This window comes from Notechis scutatus, chromosome 4 (genome assembly GCF_049901735.1).
Source record: "Notechis scutatus isolate UNSWTSFEM ecotype Mainland chromosome 4, rNotScu1.2, whole genome shotgun sequence".
Lineage (NCBI taxonomy): Eukaryota > Metazoa > Chordata > Lepidosauria > Squamata > Elapidae > Notechis > Notechis scutatus.
The window spans coordinates 61,559,965-61,577,410 of NC_142012.1; the positions used below are offsets into that span (position 1 = coordinate 61,559,965).

At 41.6% G+C, this 17,446-nt stretch overlaps 1 protein-coding gene across 3 annotated transcripts in view; it reads left to right on the forward strand.

The window, feature by feature from the left end:
* Window positions 1–17,446, forward strand: part of CORIN (corin, serine peptidase) — a 108,525-nt gene that overhangs the window by 74,716 nt on the left and 16,363 nt on the right. For all 3 annotated transcript variants that reach the window (XM_087963602.1, XM_087963603.1, XM_026676565.2), the window contains 4 exons: window positions 1,831–2,062; window positions 4,380–4,525; window positions 7,738–7,845; window positions 15,261–15,374. In XM_087963602.1, coding sequence (XP_087819728.1) covers window positions 1,831–2,062; window positions 4,380–4,525; window positions 7,738–7,845; window positions 15,261–15,374 — 600 coding nt within the window. The remainder of the gene's footprint in view (window positions 1–1,830; window positions 2,063–4,379; window positions 4,526–7,737; window positions 7,846–15,260; window positions 15,375–17,446) is intronic.

The following is a 17,446-nucleotide window of genomic DNA, read 5'->3' on the forward strand; positions in this document are numbered from 1 at the left end:
CGCAAACTAATGTAAGTTACAAAAAAGAAAGAAATCAAAACGAAAGCTAAAAGAAGGAAACAGAAAATAGATAAAAAAAGAAACCGCTTCCATTCTTTTTTACAGCATTTATAATTATATAACAATTATAAAGGTATCTCTTACTCCATGGTTACATCATAGCTCTCTTCTTCCTATTATCTCCCCTCTATAAACATCAAAACCATAAACCATGAGTTCATTGTTTTCTATTTCACATTTAAAATACCTCTAAAGCAGTGATCCCCAACCTTTTTTATGGCGCGGCCCGGTACCGGCATTAGCTGGGCCCGCATGTTGCCATCTTTTTGATGAAAAAGTGCTCCGGTGAGCTTTCTACCCAGAAAAGCTCACCGGAAGCACTTGTTCATCAAAAAAAGATGGCGGCGCCCAGCAAACCAGCGGCCCGGTAGGACTTGTTCCACGGACCGGTACCGGTCCGTGGACCGGTGGTTGGGGACCCCTGCTCTAAAGGGTTTTCAGTCAGCAATAAACATAGATATTGTCTTTTCTCTGATCAAAAGAACCAATTTAGCCGTATCAGCGAGTTCCATCACAAAGTATTGCTTTTTGAATTGTTGCCTCTTCTGTACACTTTCTAATAGACTCTGTGTTCCAGTTACTGAAAATGGCGCACTTCAGAAAATATGTTTAGTTATTTGTAAGGATTAATTCTTCATGTATCACACAAATGAAATTGTTTCAAAAAAGCAAAGGGTCACATGTTTACTGCATCTAAAAAGACACATTGTTTTGTGTGCATCTTTAACAAGTTTTTATTTTCACATGCTTCCTGTCCTTTCTTCCAACTGGGTTTTCCTTGTTTCACAGTTTCTCAAAATACATTATGGAAGAATGAACAGTCAGATGTGAAAGCTGCTCTCTGAATCTGCACTTTTGTTCATTTAAACAAATATGATTCAAGCAAGAAATTGTAGTCAATACAAAGTAGAATTCGATATGTTCCATTTTTCCTATTTGGTAGTTTCTCTAGTGGTGTCCTTATATTGGGTGGGGTGTGTTGTGGATCGCCGGCAGCCAGTGCAACCAGCAGTGGAGTTGGATAGTGAAGAAGAAAAGGAACCAGTCAGGGAGTCTGGAGAGGACTTAGACGAGGGTCCTGCGTCCAATGCAGGGTTAGGGCCAGGACCATCTGGGAGTGGGATGCTGACTCGGGAGCCTTTGGAGTCTGGCAGCAGTGAAGCAGAGGACCCAGGGGAGCCTGTTCCCACTGCGCCTGTGTGCAGAGCTGCTAGAAAGCGAGAGCAGCTGAAGCAGAAGGGGTGACTCGGGAGTAAGGCTGGAAGGTGATTGCCCCTCCCATAAGGGATAAAAGTCAGACCTCAATGACAAAACCTTTGCAGGAAGCAAAGCAGTTCAATACATTCTGAGTCTTCCTTGAAGCTCTGTGTATTTCTGGTTGATTTTTTTTCTGGTACTTCGGTTGGTTTCTGTTATAATTAATTTGGATACTTCTGATTTTGGCAGCATTCCACAGCACTGACAGGCGTGTGCTTATCTTGAGGAACTGTTTAAGATTAGTTCTGGCTGTGAATGAAAGTAATTCCCAGCATGGCATTAAAATAGGTTTTGCTTTTAAAACAAGTTTGTGTTTCATTATGTTTGACGAAGCCTGGGTCAGAACAGGGTGTAGGAAAATTCATTGCATCAAAGAGAAAACAATTTCTAGGCAGGTTTCTCTCGTCTTTGTAAGATTCCTTATATAAATTAGGATTCCTGTAACTATCATATAGGTCTAGAGTAATTGTTTTTTCTGTATCTCTAAAACAATTTCTGTTTTTTTCTGCCCAGGTCAATGTGAACACATTACACTGGAATTGTGCCTGAACCTGCCGTACAATTATACACATTACCCCAACTATTTAGGCCATCGGACACAGAAAGAAGCCTCTATCAGCTGGGAATCTTCTCTCTTCCCAGCCTTGGTCCAGACTAACTGTTATAAATACCTGATGTTTTTTGCCTGTACCATCTTAGTGCCAAAATGTGATTTCCAAACAAAGGAACGTATCCCACCATGCAGGTAACGTGCTATATTACTCTAAAATAAACAAACAAACAAAACACAATAAAACGTACATTATAGCGAGCCAATCCAGCAATGCAATCCTTGTAGTCTTTCTGGTTCTGCCTTTCTTGTACTTTTCTTAATTTCTTTGGCTTTCAGTACATAGTTCCTTATTTTTAATCTTTTCAGCCTGGGCGAAGTTGTGCCATTCGTGTGATGTCTGTTCTATGCTTCTTCTCCCTTCCTGGCCAACGTTATTGTCCCAAAGGTGCTTTTTCAAGAGGCAACTGGACTTTCTGGTTTTTCTTTGAAGACGTTTTGCTTCTCTTCAGCTGAAGAAGCTTCTTGGATGAGAAGCAAAACATCTTCAAAAGAAAAAGCAAAGTCCAGTTGCCTCTTGAAAAAGCACCTTTGGGACAACAACCATGATCTGGAGGACTGAGGCTCTCCGCCAACATTTACCAATTTTATTATTGGGACTGTGTAAGCGGAAAGAACCAAATCTCCCATATTTTTTTTCTTTTGGAAGGCAGAATGCAATTATTTGAAACCTCTACTTTGGCTCTGCAAAGGTCTTCAAGACCAATAGCAGCTGCAGCAGCAACAAAAATTTATAAACATTCATAAATTAAGTCAGCACATCATATTATTATTATTATTATTATTATTATTATTATTATTATCATCATCATCATCATCATCACAAAAAACAGTGTACACAGCAAACGAGATAACTATGCTGGATTTTCGTATCACAAATCACTAGTCGAACACTTCCCAAGTGTTTAGGAATGTGTGATGTATCGGTGAATCATGTGAGCAGATCCCAGTAAGGTGGCCTTCTGCAGCTGACCAATGGTGATTTTATCAGCGCCAATTGTTTTCAAGTGCTTGCCTAGGTCTTTAGGCACAGCACCCGTGTGCCAAGAACCACTGGAACCACCTGCACTGGTTTATGCCAGAGTCTCTGCAGTTCAATTCTCAAATCCTGATATCTGGTGATTTTTTTCAAGTTGTTTCTCGTCGATTCTGCTGTCACCAGGTATGGCAATGTCGACGATCCACACTTTTTTCTTCTCCACAATCGTGATATCTGGGGTATTGTGTTCCAAAACTTTGTCAGTCTCCATTCGGAAGTCCCACAGTAGTTTTGCATGCTCATTTACAACCACTTTTTCAAGCTTATGATCCCACCAGTTCGTTTCTACAGGCAGATGGTAGTTGTGACACAAGTTCCAGTGGGCCATCTAAGCGATTACTGTTGTTGTTGTTGTTGTTGTTGTAATTTCCTTTGTTGTATACAAAATTTCCATAACCACAATGACAGTATACTGTCGGGTACAATCTCTTTTAAGTACAAATAACAAACCTTATACACACCTTAATTGTAACCCTTATTCTCTAAATCTATTCACCATAATCTTCACTTACCCTTATTAAACAACTTCCGTTATTTGATTAAACACAGTTGTTAAAGTGAATCACTGGAGTTGTTAAGTTAGGAACATGGTTGTTAAGCAAATCTGGTTTCCCCACTTACTACTTTCATTAGTCAGAAAGTCGCAAGAGAGATCACATGATCTGAGCTCACTGCAGCGGTTATAAATATGAATCAGCTGCCAGGTGTCTGAGTCTTGATCATGTAACCATGGAGATGATGCAATGATTGTAAGCAGAGGTGGGTATTCAGCAGATTCTGACCAGTTCTGGAGAACCGGTAGTGGAAATTTTGAGTAGTTTGGAGAACCGGCAAATCCCACCTCTGACTGGCCCCGCCCCCAATCTATTCTCTGCCTCCCATCGAGTCCCAGCTGATCGGCTGGATCTTCTTTTGTTGCCCTGCACAGGAGAACGGAGCTGGAAAGCAGGTTAGTGGGGTGGGGAGGGAATGGGGATTTTGTAGTAACCTTCCCCCAGGAGTGGGGAAGAAATGGAGATTTTACAGTATCCTTCTCCTGCCACACCCACCAAGCCATGCCATGGTCACCAAGCCATGCCCACAGAACTGGCAGTAAAACAATTTTGAATCCCACCACTGGTTGTAAGGGTGAAAAACGGTCCTAAGTTGCTTTTTTCAGGGCCGCTGTAACTTTGAACAGTCACTAAACGGACTGTTGTAAGTGGAGGACTGCCTCTATTATAATATACACCCACTTGAGTTTGTGTATGTTAATACATATATTTCTACTGTATGACTTTTAAGTTGTCTGGTTTTGGTGGGACTTGCTATGTGTCTGTGAATATTTCCGGTTATGTAATTTTTCTTTTACCCATTTCCCCCTCTCTTCCCTCTTCCTTCTCTCTCTTTCTTCATTCTTCTTGATATTCTCAGGGCTCTTTGTGAGCAGTCCAAAGGACGTTGTGAATCTGTTCTTGGAATTGTAGGATTACAGTGGCCAGAGGATACTGATTGTGCACAGTTCCCAGACGAAAATTTGGACAATCGGACTTGCCTGATGCCAGATGACAATGTAGAAGGTTATTTATGTGTCTCAACTTCTAACAGAATAGCCAAGTTGGAAGGACCTTGGAGGTCTTCTAGCGTAGGGGTCACCAACCTTTTGGACCTTGGGGACCCCCAAACTCATAATTTTAAATCTCGGGGATCATTAATATGAATTTTGACTGACGGTGGCTTGCTGACGTTGATGGGGGAGAGAGAGAGAGAGATCTGATCTAAATTCTCTCTCTCTCTCCCTCCCTCCCTCCCTCTCTCTCTCTCTCTCTCTCTCACACACACACACACACACACACACACACACAAAGATCCTTCACACACCCCTCTCCCTCCAAGGCAGCCACATTCCTGCTTATGAGCTCCGTTCTCAGGGGGAGGGTGGGAGAGAGATCCGATTTAACACAGAGATCCCTCATACACACACACACACACACACACACAGCCTCCAAGCCACATTCCTAACCTGCTTAGAAGAAGAAAGGAGTGGAAAGAAGCAGCGCAGTGGCCAGGCAAGTTCCACCCTTTCCCCTCACTACCTCGTTCCGACGCAAGCCTTGTGTTCCCACGGGCTGGCCATGTGGGCGGCGCAACCTTGTGTTCCCGCGCAGCCTGGGTTAATTGCTTTAGGGAGTGCTCTGGGGGGTGATGATTTTTCTCGGCAGCCCATCAAAATTTTCTCGCGGACCACCAGTGGGCTGCGGCCACTGGTTGGCAACCCCTGTTCTAATCCAATCTCCTGCTCCATCAGGAGTCCCCGTAGCATTTCAGACAAATGGCTGTCCAGTCCCTTCTTAAAAGCCTCCAGTGAGGAAGCACCTACAACTACTGAAGCCAAGCCATTCCACTGGTTAAATTGTTCTCGCTGTTCGGAAATTTCTCCTTAGTTCTAGCTTGCTTGTCTCCTTGATTAATTTAAAAAGTTATGAATATTTCATTCTTGTAGGAGAGCAACGATTATCTGGTGTTTAAACTTTTTTTTTTCTGCAGTCAGATGCTATATAAAATAAGAGAATAAAATGAAGCTTACTTCATTAGAAAATGCAACTATGGTAATTGTGGTAATTACAATACAGGAGAAAGTAACTGGTGGAGATAGCATTAGTGCAGTCCAATAATGCTTATCCAGTTGTTAAGCAAGAAAAATAGTGTGAAATTTGTTAATGTCATTAAGCATAATGATTTCCAGGATAATTTATGAGCAAGTTAGTTTTTCTCTTCACACATTGAAAGCCTCAGTGCAATAAAATGAAATTATACTGGAGTGTTATGGTTTATTTGTTCTTCTAAAGTTGAGTTGAGTTGGGTCTGAGAAGAATTGCATGATTCAGTTTTTACTTTATTTTGCTAAATGGTGCCCCAAATCTCTTTATTTGTGCCATTTAACCTTTAAAGCAGAAATAGTGAGAAGTATATGGTCGAACATAATTATATGTAGAACTGGGACAGCTAACTGGTTCTGTCTTCATTCATTCATTCATTCATTCATTCATTCATTCATTCATTCATTAGTTCATTCATTCATTCTCCTGAATGGATGCAGTCTACCAATTTCTCCCAGTCTCACATACAGTAAAAACCTTTCAGGAAACACAACTCCCAAGTTCTCAAGCTGTTTTTTAGAATCGGAGGGGTGGGGGGTGGGGTGGGGATTTCTCTGCTTATAGAATTTTGTGTAGTTCTAACTCCACTAAGTTTGTTGGGTTAGCTTATTCCTGTATTAAAATTTAAATGGTGCAAGCCATTAGTAAGGAAGATACCTGGGAAGGTGCAAAATCATTGTTTTATTCTTATAGTAATGTAGCTTTTAACGTTTAACATGTTTAATGCTGGACATCAGAAACAGCTTGTTTCTGAGATGGTTTTTTTGTGGGTTATTGTATGTTCCGATTTTTAGCTATCCTGACAGCATTTTTGTTCTCGCACCCTGTACTTTAGATAGTTAAGCATTCCAGACCTAAGCTCTAAAGAAGACTCCATTCGAAAAACGTAGACTTTGCAGCAGAAGCTAGTAGAATATCCTACTACGCTGTTGCTCCTTCTAGTAATATCACCAAACCTTACATCACCATCTCTGGAGCAGTAAAAGCCAAATGCTTTTTTTAATTCATGAAGTAATAAATGGTTATATTACTTTAATAATTACCTAGAGCTGGAAACGACTAGCACCATGATAGTGAACCTATGGCACACATGCCACAGGTGGCATGCAGAGCCATTTGTGCGGGCACATGAGCCCCAGCCAAAGTTACCTGCACTGTACATGCGCGCACTTCCCAGCTGATTTTCGGCCCATTTGAAGCCTTTTCCCCCCGCCTGGAGGCTCAAGGGAAGCCTCTGCAGCCTTGGGAGGCTGAAAAACGGGCCTTTTGGAAATACTGGAAGTGTCCGTTTTCAGCCTCCGGAGGGCCTCTGGAGCCTGGGGGAGGCCGTTTTCGCCCTCCCGGAGGCTCGAGGGAAGCCTCTGCAGCCTTGGGAGGCTGAAAACGGGCCCGTTTCTGTATTTCCGGAAGGCCCATTTTTCGGCCTCCCGAGGCTGCAGAGGTTTTGAGCCTCCGGGAGGGCAAAAACAGCCTCAAACGGGCTGAAAATCAGCTGGAAGGTGCACACATGTGCAGTGCAGGTAAGGGGGCGGGGTGAGGGGTGTTGCACGTACATGCACGGGGGCACATTGCATTGTGGGTGCCGGCATGGGCGTGCGCTATTGTGCATGCATGCGCTTTCGGCATACCACAACAAAAATGTGCACCCTCACTGGGCTAGCACATATATGGGAGGGGAACCTTTACCTTTACCTTAATAAATGGTTATATATGCTGAGAGGTGACCAGGTGGATAAGTCTCGGAATTCAAGTTACTGGGAGGAACTTTCTGATATTTCAGAATGATTTGAAGGCTTGCTGCTCTCTTTTCTTTCTTTCTTTCTTTCTTTCTTTCTTTCTTTCTTTCTTTCTTTCTTTCTTTCTTTCTTTCTTCCTTCCTTCCTTCCTTCCTTCCTTCCTTCCTTCCTTCCTTCCTTCCTTCCTTCCTTCCTTCCTTCCTTCCTTTCTTTCTTTCTTTCTTTCTTTTTCTTTCTTTCTTTCTTTCTTTCTTTCTTTCTTTCTTTCTTTCTTTCTTTCTTTCTTTCTTTCTTTCTTTCTCTTTCTTTCTTTCTTTCTTTCTTTTATAGCTTGTAAACACCCTGTTAGCACAGCAGGAGTTTGAAATGATGGCTTTTTTGTAATTTTCCTGGCAGAGTGCTCACCCAGTCACTTCAAATGTCGTTCGGGAAGGTGCATCTTGGCCTCCAGGAGATGTGATGGGCAACCAGATTGCGAGGACGATAGCGATGAAGAGAACTGTGGTAAATGAAGGAAGCAAAACTTGCAACAAAACAGTTGTGGCTCAGAACCATCTTATGATTATTATCATCCTTATGATGATGTTTCAATCCTTGGCTTATGATGACAATGGGATCTCCCATTTCTGTTGTGAAGTGAGACAGCTGTTAAGGCGTTTTGCCCCATTTTACGACCGTGCATATCAGAGTTGTTAAAGGGAATCATTTCAGTTGATAAGTTAGCCACCCGGTGGGTAAGTGAATCTGGTTTCCCAATTGTGCGTAACAAATCCACACAATATACTTGGATCAACCAGAAGTAAGATTTATTAACTTGTTTGCAAAGAGCGGCGAAGCTCCTCTGGTACAAAAACAGACCCCCACCCCCAAGTTACAGATCTCAGCATATTTTATACCTCCCTTTCACCGGCCGTAGGTCCTTCCTAGCCAGGCCCAGTTGATAGGTCTGGTTCAGTCACATGCTTTCCAACCCCCTGTCATCTTACTATTACCCCAAATGTATAAAGTTAGTTAATCCCTTATTGTCACCCCAAACATGCTAAGCAATCAACCCCACCTTGTATCTCATCCAGGGGTGGGCTTCAAAAATGTTAGCAACAGATTCTCTGCCCGGTTCCTTGGTGGGCGTGGCCTAGTCGGCCTCCTGCACCATGTGTGGGGGGGAGACATTTTTGCTCTCCCCGGGCTCCAGAGGCTTTTCTCCAGCCTCTGGGAGGGCGAAAACGGTCTCCCCGGGCTTTGGAGATTCTCTGGAAGTGAGAAACGGGCCCATTTCTGGCCTTCCCGAATTTCTTTTCTCCAGCCTCCGGGAGGCCCGTTTTTCACCTTCGCCAAGCCTCTGTGCGCGCCCTGCACTTACCTGCCTCCAGAAACGGGCCGCGTGGGGATTCCTGGGAGAGGCGGGGTGGGCGTGGCCAGCCAGGAGTGGGATTTGGAGGTTCTCTGAACTGCACAGAATCTTAGCTAGGCGCTCCCCCCAGCCCCTGCGAACCCTCAGCAGGCAAACCCCCGATCTCATCCCTTGGCATTCTCTTACCTAGTTTTTCTGTATAATTCAGCACCTGATTCGTATTTCAAGCCCAGAGCTGGCATGTCCAGAGGTCAAAAATCAGGCAACATGGCTGTGCTCTAGCTATGTAATATTGTGGCTCTACTTAAAATACTAACTCCAGGCAAGTAAATAAAGTATATACTATACGACAAGCTATATGCTAGTCTACATTATGGCAAATCACAACCTATTACATTGTATCTCTATATCACCTTGTTGGGCCAAAGCTCTGTTAACTTTTTATGCTTCTATTCTGATAATAATAACTTGAAACCATCCCCTACACCAGGGCTGTGAAACTCAAGGCCTGGGGGCCAGATCTGGCCCACGGGGTGCTTAGATCTGGCCCACGGTGCCACCCTGAAAACAGCAAAGGATTGGCCTGCGGTGTTTCTTCCAGCCAAAACGGAGAGCCCTCCCAAACTCTGTTTTCGCTGGCAGAGCTTTGCAGGAGGCTGTCGCAGCCGAAAACAGAGCTCGGCAGCCCATTTTCCCTGCAGGGTGCTCGGGCCACCACAAGCGTCCCCAACACGAGTGACGTCGAGCTGATGACGCCCACCCTAGCCACACCCTAGGTCAAAAACAACCCTGATGCGGCCTTCAATGAAATAGAGTTTGACACCCCTGTCCTACACCGTCAACTTCGCTTGTCAGAAGGTGACAAAAGATGATCACATGACTTTGGGACCCAGCAATGGTGCGAAATATGAACCGGTTGCCAATCATCTGAATTTTGATCACGTTGATTAAGAGGATGCTGCAAAGGTCATAACTGTGAAAAGCGGTCATAAGTCTCTTTTTTCAATGCCATTGTCACTAAATGAACTGTTGTAAGTCGAAGACTATCTGTATTTATCCTCGCTATAATAGGGATTTCCTTTTATAAATTTGAAAGTTTACTGTTCTTCCGCCTTGGCAGTTTGAGAATCAGAAGATCTCTCCATGCGATTGGTGAATTTTAATTTTTTTAATACTGTCTTCCTTTTTCACAATGATTTTAAATTTTTATAATTAGCCTTTTCATATAGTTGTTGTTTTCATTGATTGTTGTCCGCTGCCCAGAGTCGCTTCCCGCTTATCAGATGAGATATAATTATATTTTTGCGAGATGTTTCAGCTTTATTACCTTTCAGAAACAGAGCGGCCCATTTCTGAGCACAGCAATTAATTTTTCATTGTCCTCTAGCCAGTTCCCAGAGAGACAGTTTCAAGCATCTTCTGGGATAATTCAGCTATTGCTGTACCACATTTTTGTCCAAGAATTGGAGATCAAATTAAGGAAGAACAAATATTTACAAGTCTCCCCAACTTTTTTCTTTCCAGATTTCGCCGTGACATTAATTAGACCAGTTTCCCCAATTCTTCTTAGTCTCTCGGTTTTTGACTTCCGAAGGATCCTGTAGTAATGGAAGTTAGCATAAAAGTAGGAAGTTTGCAACCATCCATAATCTCTGACTAAATCTTCCATGTTGCATTCTCAGTTCAAAGCACTACAAAAATATCTGAAGCTCACATTTCTCTCTCCATTCTCTTATAGAATAGAATTCTTTATTGGCCAAGTGTGATTGGACACACAAGGAATTTGTCTTGGTGCAAATGCTCTCAGTGTACATAAAAGAAAAGATACATTTGTCAAGAAACAAGAATCATAAGGAACAACACTTAACAATAGTCATAGGATACAATAAGCAATCAAATCATAGTAGGAAACAATAGATATCATAAGGATACAAGTGACAAAGTTACAGTCATACAGTCACAAGTGGGAGGGGATGGGTGATAAGGAGTGATAAGATTAAGAGTAATAATAGGATTAATGATTAAAAAGTTGAGGCTCTTAAATCAGGACTTGCTAATACATACTGCCACGCAAAACATGTTTTAGATCAGCGGTCACCAACCGGTGGGCCATGGCCCACTGGTGGTCCGTGAGAAATTTCGGTGATCCTCAGAGAAATGCCACCCCAAAGCACCCCCCAAAGCAATTAATCCGGGCTGTGCGGGAACACAAGGCTGCGCCGCCCACATGGCCCGGGAACACAAGGCTTGCGTCGCTTGCATTAGGAATAGCATGAGGTAGTGAGGGGAGGGGGGAAAGGGTGGAGGGAGGGGAACTTGCCTGGCCACTGGGCTGCTTCTTTCTTCTTCTGCTTTTGGCTGCATGCAAGGAAAGCAGCAAAAGTCTTTCTTTCTCTCCCCCAAACTCCTCCAGAAATGAGTCTTTGGGACCCTGCAAGGCATCCTGCGCCAAGAGGCTGCGCCAGCAAAGACTCACTTCTGGCAGAGTTTGGGGGGAGAGAAAGAAAGACTTCTGCTGCTTTCCTTGCATGACGCCTGAGAACGGAGCTCAAAAGCAGGCTAGGAATGGGGCTGCCTTGGAGGGGTTGGGCATGTATGAGGGATCTTGTGTGTGTGTGTGTGTGTGTGTGTGTGTGTGTGTGTGTGAGAGAGAGAGAGAGAGAGAGAGAGAAAGAGCATCACCAGCCCTCTGAGATTAGATCAGATCTCTCTCTTTCTCTCCTTCTCCCTCCCACCAATGTCAGCAAGCCACGTCAGTCAAAATTCACATTAGTGGTCCACGAGATTTAAAATAATGAGTTTGGTGGTCCCTGTGGTCCAAAAGGTTGGTGACCCCTGTTTTAGATTCTACACCAGTCCTTTATTAAATGTAGTGTGCTTTCTAATTATCAACAAACTTGACATTATCCTAACACTGCAACCAATTTTCTCCTGGCAGATATTCCAGTTGACATTTGCAGTTGTTGGCGATTTAAAATCAGCAGGAATCCTAGTTAGAAGATACGTTCCTGAGCATAAAGAGAGTGGTGAAAGAATACAGGTAGTCCTCAACATACAACAGTTCACTTAGTGACGCCTCGAAGTTACAACAACACTGAACAAAAGTGGCTTATGGCCATTTCTCACACTTATAACCGTTGCAGCCTCCCCGCGGTCACGTGATTTGCACTCAGATGCTTGACTCACGTTTACGACGGTTGCAGTGTCCCAGGGTCACGTGATTACCTTTCGCAACATTCTGACAAGCAAACTCAATGGGGAAGCCAGATTCACTTAACAACCGGGTTACTAAGTTGACAGCTACACTTAATAAATATGGCAAGAAAAGTCATAAAATGGGGCAAAACTCACGTAACTAATTTCTCACTCAACAAGAGAAACGTTGGGAGTCAATTGTGGTCATAAGTTGAGGAGTACCTGTAGTAAATGACAAAATAGTAGAATATCCCATTGGATAAAATGATCTATGATTCAACAGGAAATCTAAGAGCTGTGGTGGCGCAAGTGGTTAGAATTAAAGTAGTTTCGATTTTAGCACGAAATGGCAATAGAATAGAAATTAGAATAGAATAGAATAGAACAGAATAGAAGAAAAAGAATGGGATGGGAATTGAATTGAATTGAATTGAATTCCTTATTGGCCAAGTGGGGTTGGACACACCAGGAATTTGTCTTGGTGCAAATGCTCTCAGTGTACATAAAAGAAAAGATACATTCGTCAAGAGTCAAGAATCACCAGGTGCAACACTGAATGATAATCGTAGGGTACAATAAGCAATCAAATCATACTAGGAAACAGTCAGTATAAATCGTCAGGATACAAACAACAAAGTTACAGTCATACAGTCATGATAGTGTTGAGGGAATTATTTGTTTAGCTTTCAGGAAAAAAAACTGTCTTTGTGTCTAGTTGTTCTGATGTGCAGTGCTCTATAGCATCATTTTGAGGGTAGGTGTTGAAACAGTTTATGTCCAGAATGGGAGGGGTCTGTAGATATTTTCACAGCCCTCTTTTTGACTCTGATTTTATGATATTCAAAGTAGCTTTATTTACCTTCATTTATTCCATATTTGTGAAATTAAGACTTTTTGATCCTCTACAAACGACATAAAATGAAACTCTTATCTTTGAATGAATCTATTTAAGATTTCAACTCCTGTAGAAGTTTATGGCAAACTGAAATCAAAGGATATTATTAAAATCCTTTTTAAAAACTTAGAAATGATCTGCATTAACACAGGTCATTCTTTCATCTGAATGCTGAAATGGACTTGCTTTAAGAAAAAAAAATACAATCCGATAAAATATAAATATTTCATAGATCTGCCCTCAGCCTTAATTTCTTTCACATGATGAAGTAAGAATTTAATATTGAATGACTGACATAGCTATGCAAAAGTACATATTGGATTTATTAGAAGACCAGTTTGATTGATTAAAAACAATTGGAGGAGACAGGTTATGTTTATTGAATATTGCTCTGTCTTAGGATATCACTGTCAACGGACATTTCTCCATTTTAATGCATACTTTGTTACAATCTTACATATTGCCTAAGTTTTTAAATAATTCCATACTTCTCTTTTTCTTTTAACATTCTGATTATTGGCACAGAATCAGATCCTATCCATTTTAACGGAAAAAGTTAGTACAGAGTTTTCCCATTAACGTGATGGAAAAATGTTTGTTAGATTATACCTAGAGGTCACCCAAAGAATCAGTAACAATTATTGGGGGATGGAAATGGGGAACAACCCAAAAAATACTTTGGTTGTCAGAATCTGGAATGTGAATGGATTATATGTTATACATATGGGCTTAATCTTAAGGTTTCAAATATATTGTTCAGACAATACATTTATGTATTGATGCAGTTTAACATCTGTTATAGGTTGGATCTGAATTTATTCACTTTTATTTACAATCTTACTGATTTCATGGGTTTTGTTCTAAATATAATTTAAGTCTGGTTCTAACTCCATACCAACATTCAACTGAAGCAAACCAATTATTTTTTTAAAAAAATATTATAAATACTATAAATAAATAAATGTGTCTAAACAAGCCCTATCTTACAGTTTCAAGATTGTGTCCCAAGATATTAAAAGTGATAATGTCCTTTCATCTGTCCAAATTGACCAAGCTAACACAATGGGTTGTGGTCTTCTGACAAAGTTGGAAGATAAAGGTTGAATCAGAGAGACTTGACTAATAGAATAGAATAGAATTTTTTATTGGCCAAGTGTGATTGGACACACAAGGAATTTGTCTTGGTGCAAATGCTCTCAGTGTACATAAAAGAAAAGATACATTCGTCAAGAAGCAAGAATCATAAAGTACAACACGTAATAATAGTCACAGGGTACAATAAACCATCAAATCATACTAGGAAACAGTCAATACAAATCGTAAGTCAATACAAGCGACAAAGTTACAGTCATACAGTCACAAGTGGAAGGGGATGGGTGAAAGGAAGGATAGTAATAGTAATGCAGACTTAGTAAATAGTTCGACAGTGTTGAGGGAATTATTTGTTTAGCAGAGGGATGGCTTTCGGGAAAAAACTGTCCTTGTGTCTAGTGGTTCTGGTGTGCAGTGCTCTGTAGCGTCGTTTTGAGGGAAGGAGTTGAAACAGTTGATGTCCAGGATGTGACGGGTCTGTAAATATTTTCACAGCCCTCTGACTCGTGCAATGTACAGGTCCTCGACTGAAGGTAGGTTGGTAGTAATTGTTTTTTCTGCAGTCCTAATTACTCTCTGAAGTCTGTGTCTGCCTTGTTGGGTTGCAGAACCAAACCAGACTGTTATAGAGGTGCAGATGACAGACTCAATAATCCCTCTGTAGAACTGGATCAGTAGCTTCTTGGGCAGTTTGAGCTTTTTGAGTTGGCGCAGAAAGAACATTCCTTGTTATGCTTTTTTGATGATGTTTTTGATGTTAAGTGTCAATTTTAGGTCTCCTGATATGATAGAACCTAGAAATTTGAAGGTCTCTACTGTTGATAATGTGTTGTCAAGTATTGTAAGAGGTGGTAGTATGGGAGGGTTTCTCTTAAAGTCTACCACCATTTCTACGGTTTTGAGTGTGTTCAGTTCCAGATTGTTCCGGTCACACCACGAGGCAAGTTGTCCAATCTCCCGTCTGTATGTGGATTCATCGTTGTCTCGAATGAGACCAATCACTGTTGTGTCATTGCAAACTTCAGTATTTTAATAGATGGGTCGTTTGAGATGCAGTCATTGGTATATAGGATATATAATATAAGGAAGAGGTAGAATGTATATCTTGTTCCTGGTGAGGAAATTACTTGATATGCTTGGTTCTAGAACTTTCAGCAGACGTTAACCTAGTTATAGAACAGGCAACAGCATTTGTACATCTCTAAAGGATTGTTCCGATGTCTTCTGTATCCCCTCTTTGGATATCAAGTCAAAAACACATTTTAAGTCAATTAAAAAGTCTCACAACGTTGTGTATTTCCTGCGTTTCTCTTTGAGTAGCTTCTTACCTGCTCTTAGCCAGTTCATAAGCATGAATGGTTTGTCATCTTGGTTTCTTACATTCAGGTTGCACAGAAAGAGGTCTTTGGGAATGCCCATCAAACAAACTGTGTATTCACCACGCAATGATATGTGACGGTTTCCCAGACTGTCTCGACAATTTGGATGAAAAAAATTGCTGTGAGTATTTCAAATTGCTTTGCCTTCTTTGGAGAGAGTCAAGGACGCAGCAGGTCCTTTCTTATTTAAATGCTTTTCATGTTACTCATTTCATTTCCCCTTGGATACTGAGCAATCTTCCATCTTTGCCTTTATTCATTCCTAGCTTTTTTTTTTTTTTAATAACTACGCTTTGGTTCTGCCACCTTTTCTCTCTCTTCTTGCTATATCTGCCTCCTTCCCTTTCCCCTCTGTCCTGAGATCCCCTTTCATCTTGGGCTTTTGTCTGAATATCAATTACTTTTGATAAGCTTTCTGTTCCTGTCATTCTTTTATGAACTTTGCGTGCTTTGTCTATTCAACGGCCACAGAATGGAGAGAGCAAAATAAATTATGCCCATGCCTATTTCATAACTGGATGAAATGCATTATTCATTTTTTTTGCAGCCGAACTTTCTGAGCAAGAGTGAAAAGTAGGAAAGGTATGGGGAAATGCATGCAAACATTTCTGCCAATGCTGAGGTTTTTAGAATTTACATTTCTTTGTGGCTTATTCGGGAAGGAAATGTTCTGAATTTCTATTTTTTTTTATTTGTTTTGGGTTTGGTTTTTGTTTCTTCCCTTTAATTTTATATTTCACAACAAGTATTATTAGTTCCCAGGTTTGCATTCATTTTATTTAATTAATTCCTTGACAAAGCCTAGAAGGCAATCAACACACTGTTGGGTGCTGATTTTATTCTATTGTCACAGTGTGGTGCTCTGTAGAAGCACATTGATAACAAATGGTGATTAAAGAACTTTTGTTCATTAAAACTCTTAAGGGATTTTGGTTCTGTAGACAGAGGCTTCAAGGGTGGATATATTTTCATAATACAGAATATTTAGAGTTTTTCATGCCTTTTTTTTCCTGAAATGTTTCATTTGTTAATGCGGTGATGAAATGTTATTTTTCCTTTCTGACTCTCTTGAATGTTGATTCAGGATAAAATTGCACTAAGGAGTTCATTTGATTTCTTCAGGCACGTGAAACTGGATTTAGGATTTAGGATTTATTTATTTGTCAAGCGATTATAAGATAACAGGTATAAGTATAAACATAGTTATGAATACATGAAATTGATACATATAGGAAAAAGAAAAAGAAACAATAGGACAGGGACGATAGGCATGTTGGTGCACTTATGCACGCCCCTTACAGACCTCTTAGGAAAGGGGTGAGGTCAATAGTAGACAGTCTAAGGTTAAAGTTTTGGGGGTTTGGGAAAGAAACCACAGAGTCAGGTAGAGCAGGGGTGTCAAACACAATTTCACGGAGGGCCGCATCAGGGTGGTGTTTGACCTTGGGGGGCCGGGGGGCTGTGGCCAGCTCAACGTCATTCATGTTGGGGGTGCCTGTGACATCCCAAGCTCCATTTTTGGCTATGACGGCCTCCTGCAACCCCTCTGTGGTGGCCCAAGCACTCTGCCTGCGAAAATGGGTTCCTGAACTCCATTTCTGGCTGTGACAGCCTCCTGCAAACCTCTGCCGGCGAAAGCAGAGCTCCATTTTCCCTGGCAGATGCACCGCAGGTCAGTCCTTCACTGTTTCCAAGGTGGCTCCATGGGCCAAATCTAAGCACCCAGTGGGCCAGATCTGGCCCCTGGGCCTTGAGTTTGACACCCCTGAGGTAGAGTATTCCAGACGTTGACCACTCTGTTGCTGAAGTCGTATTTCCTGCAATCAAGTTTAGTGGGGTTAACCTTGAGTTGGTATCTATTGTGTGCTCTTGAACTGTTATGGTTGAAGCTGAAGTATTCATTGACAGGTAGGACATTGCTGGCTCTTAGAGTCGAGCATTCTTCCAAACTAATTTGGAAGAAGAACTAATGGACCTTGTGTCAGCATAGCGCAACTCTCATATCTGCTCACTAAAGCAACTCAGCCTTTTCCCAAGTATTTGCACTGTTCACGTGAGATCCAAAGCTGAATTGTTTTCAAAGCACTTTGTGTGTTGTCTGCTCTTTTCCAACTTCCTGGAAATGAGAAAACAAGAAGTTTTTCAGCACCAAAGGTGTATTCTTCATGCGGTTACCAGCAATGTTGATTGAGT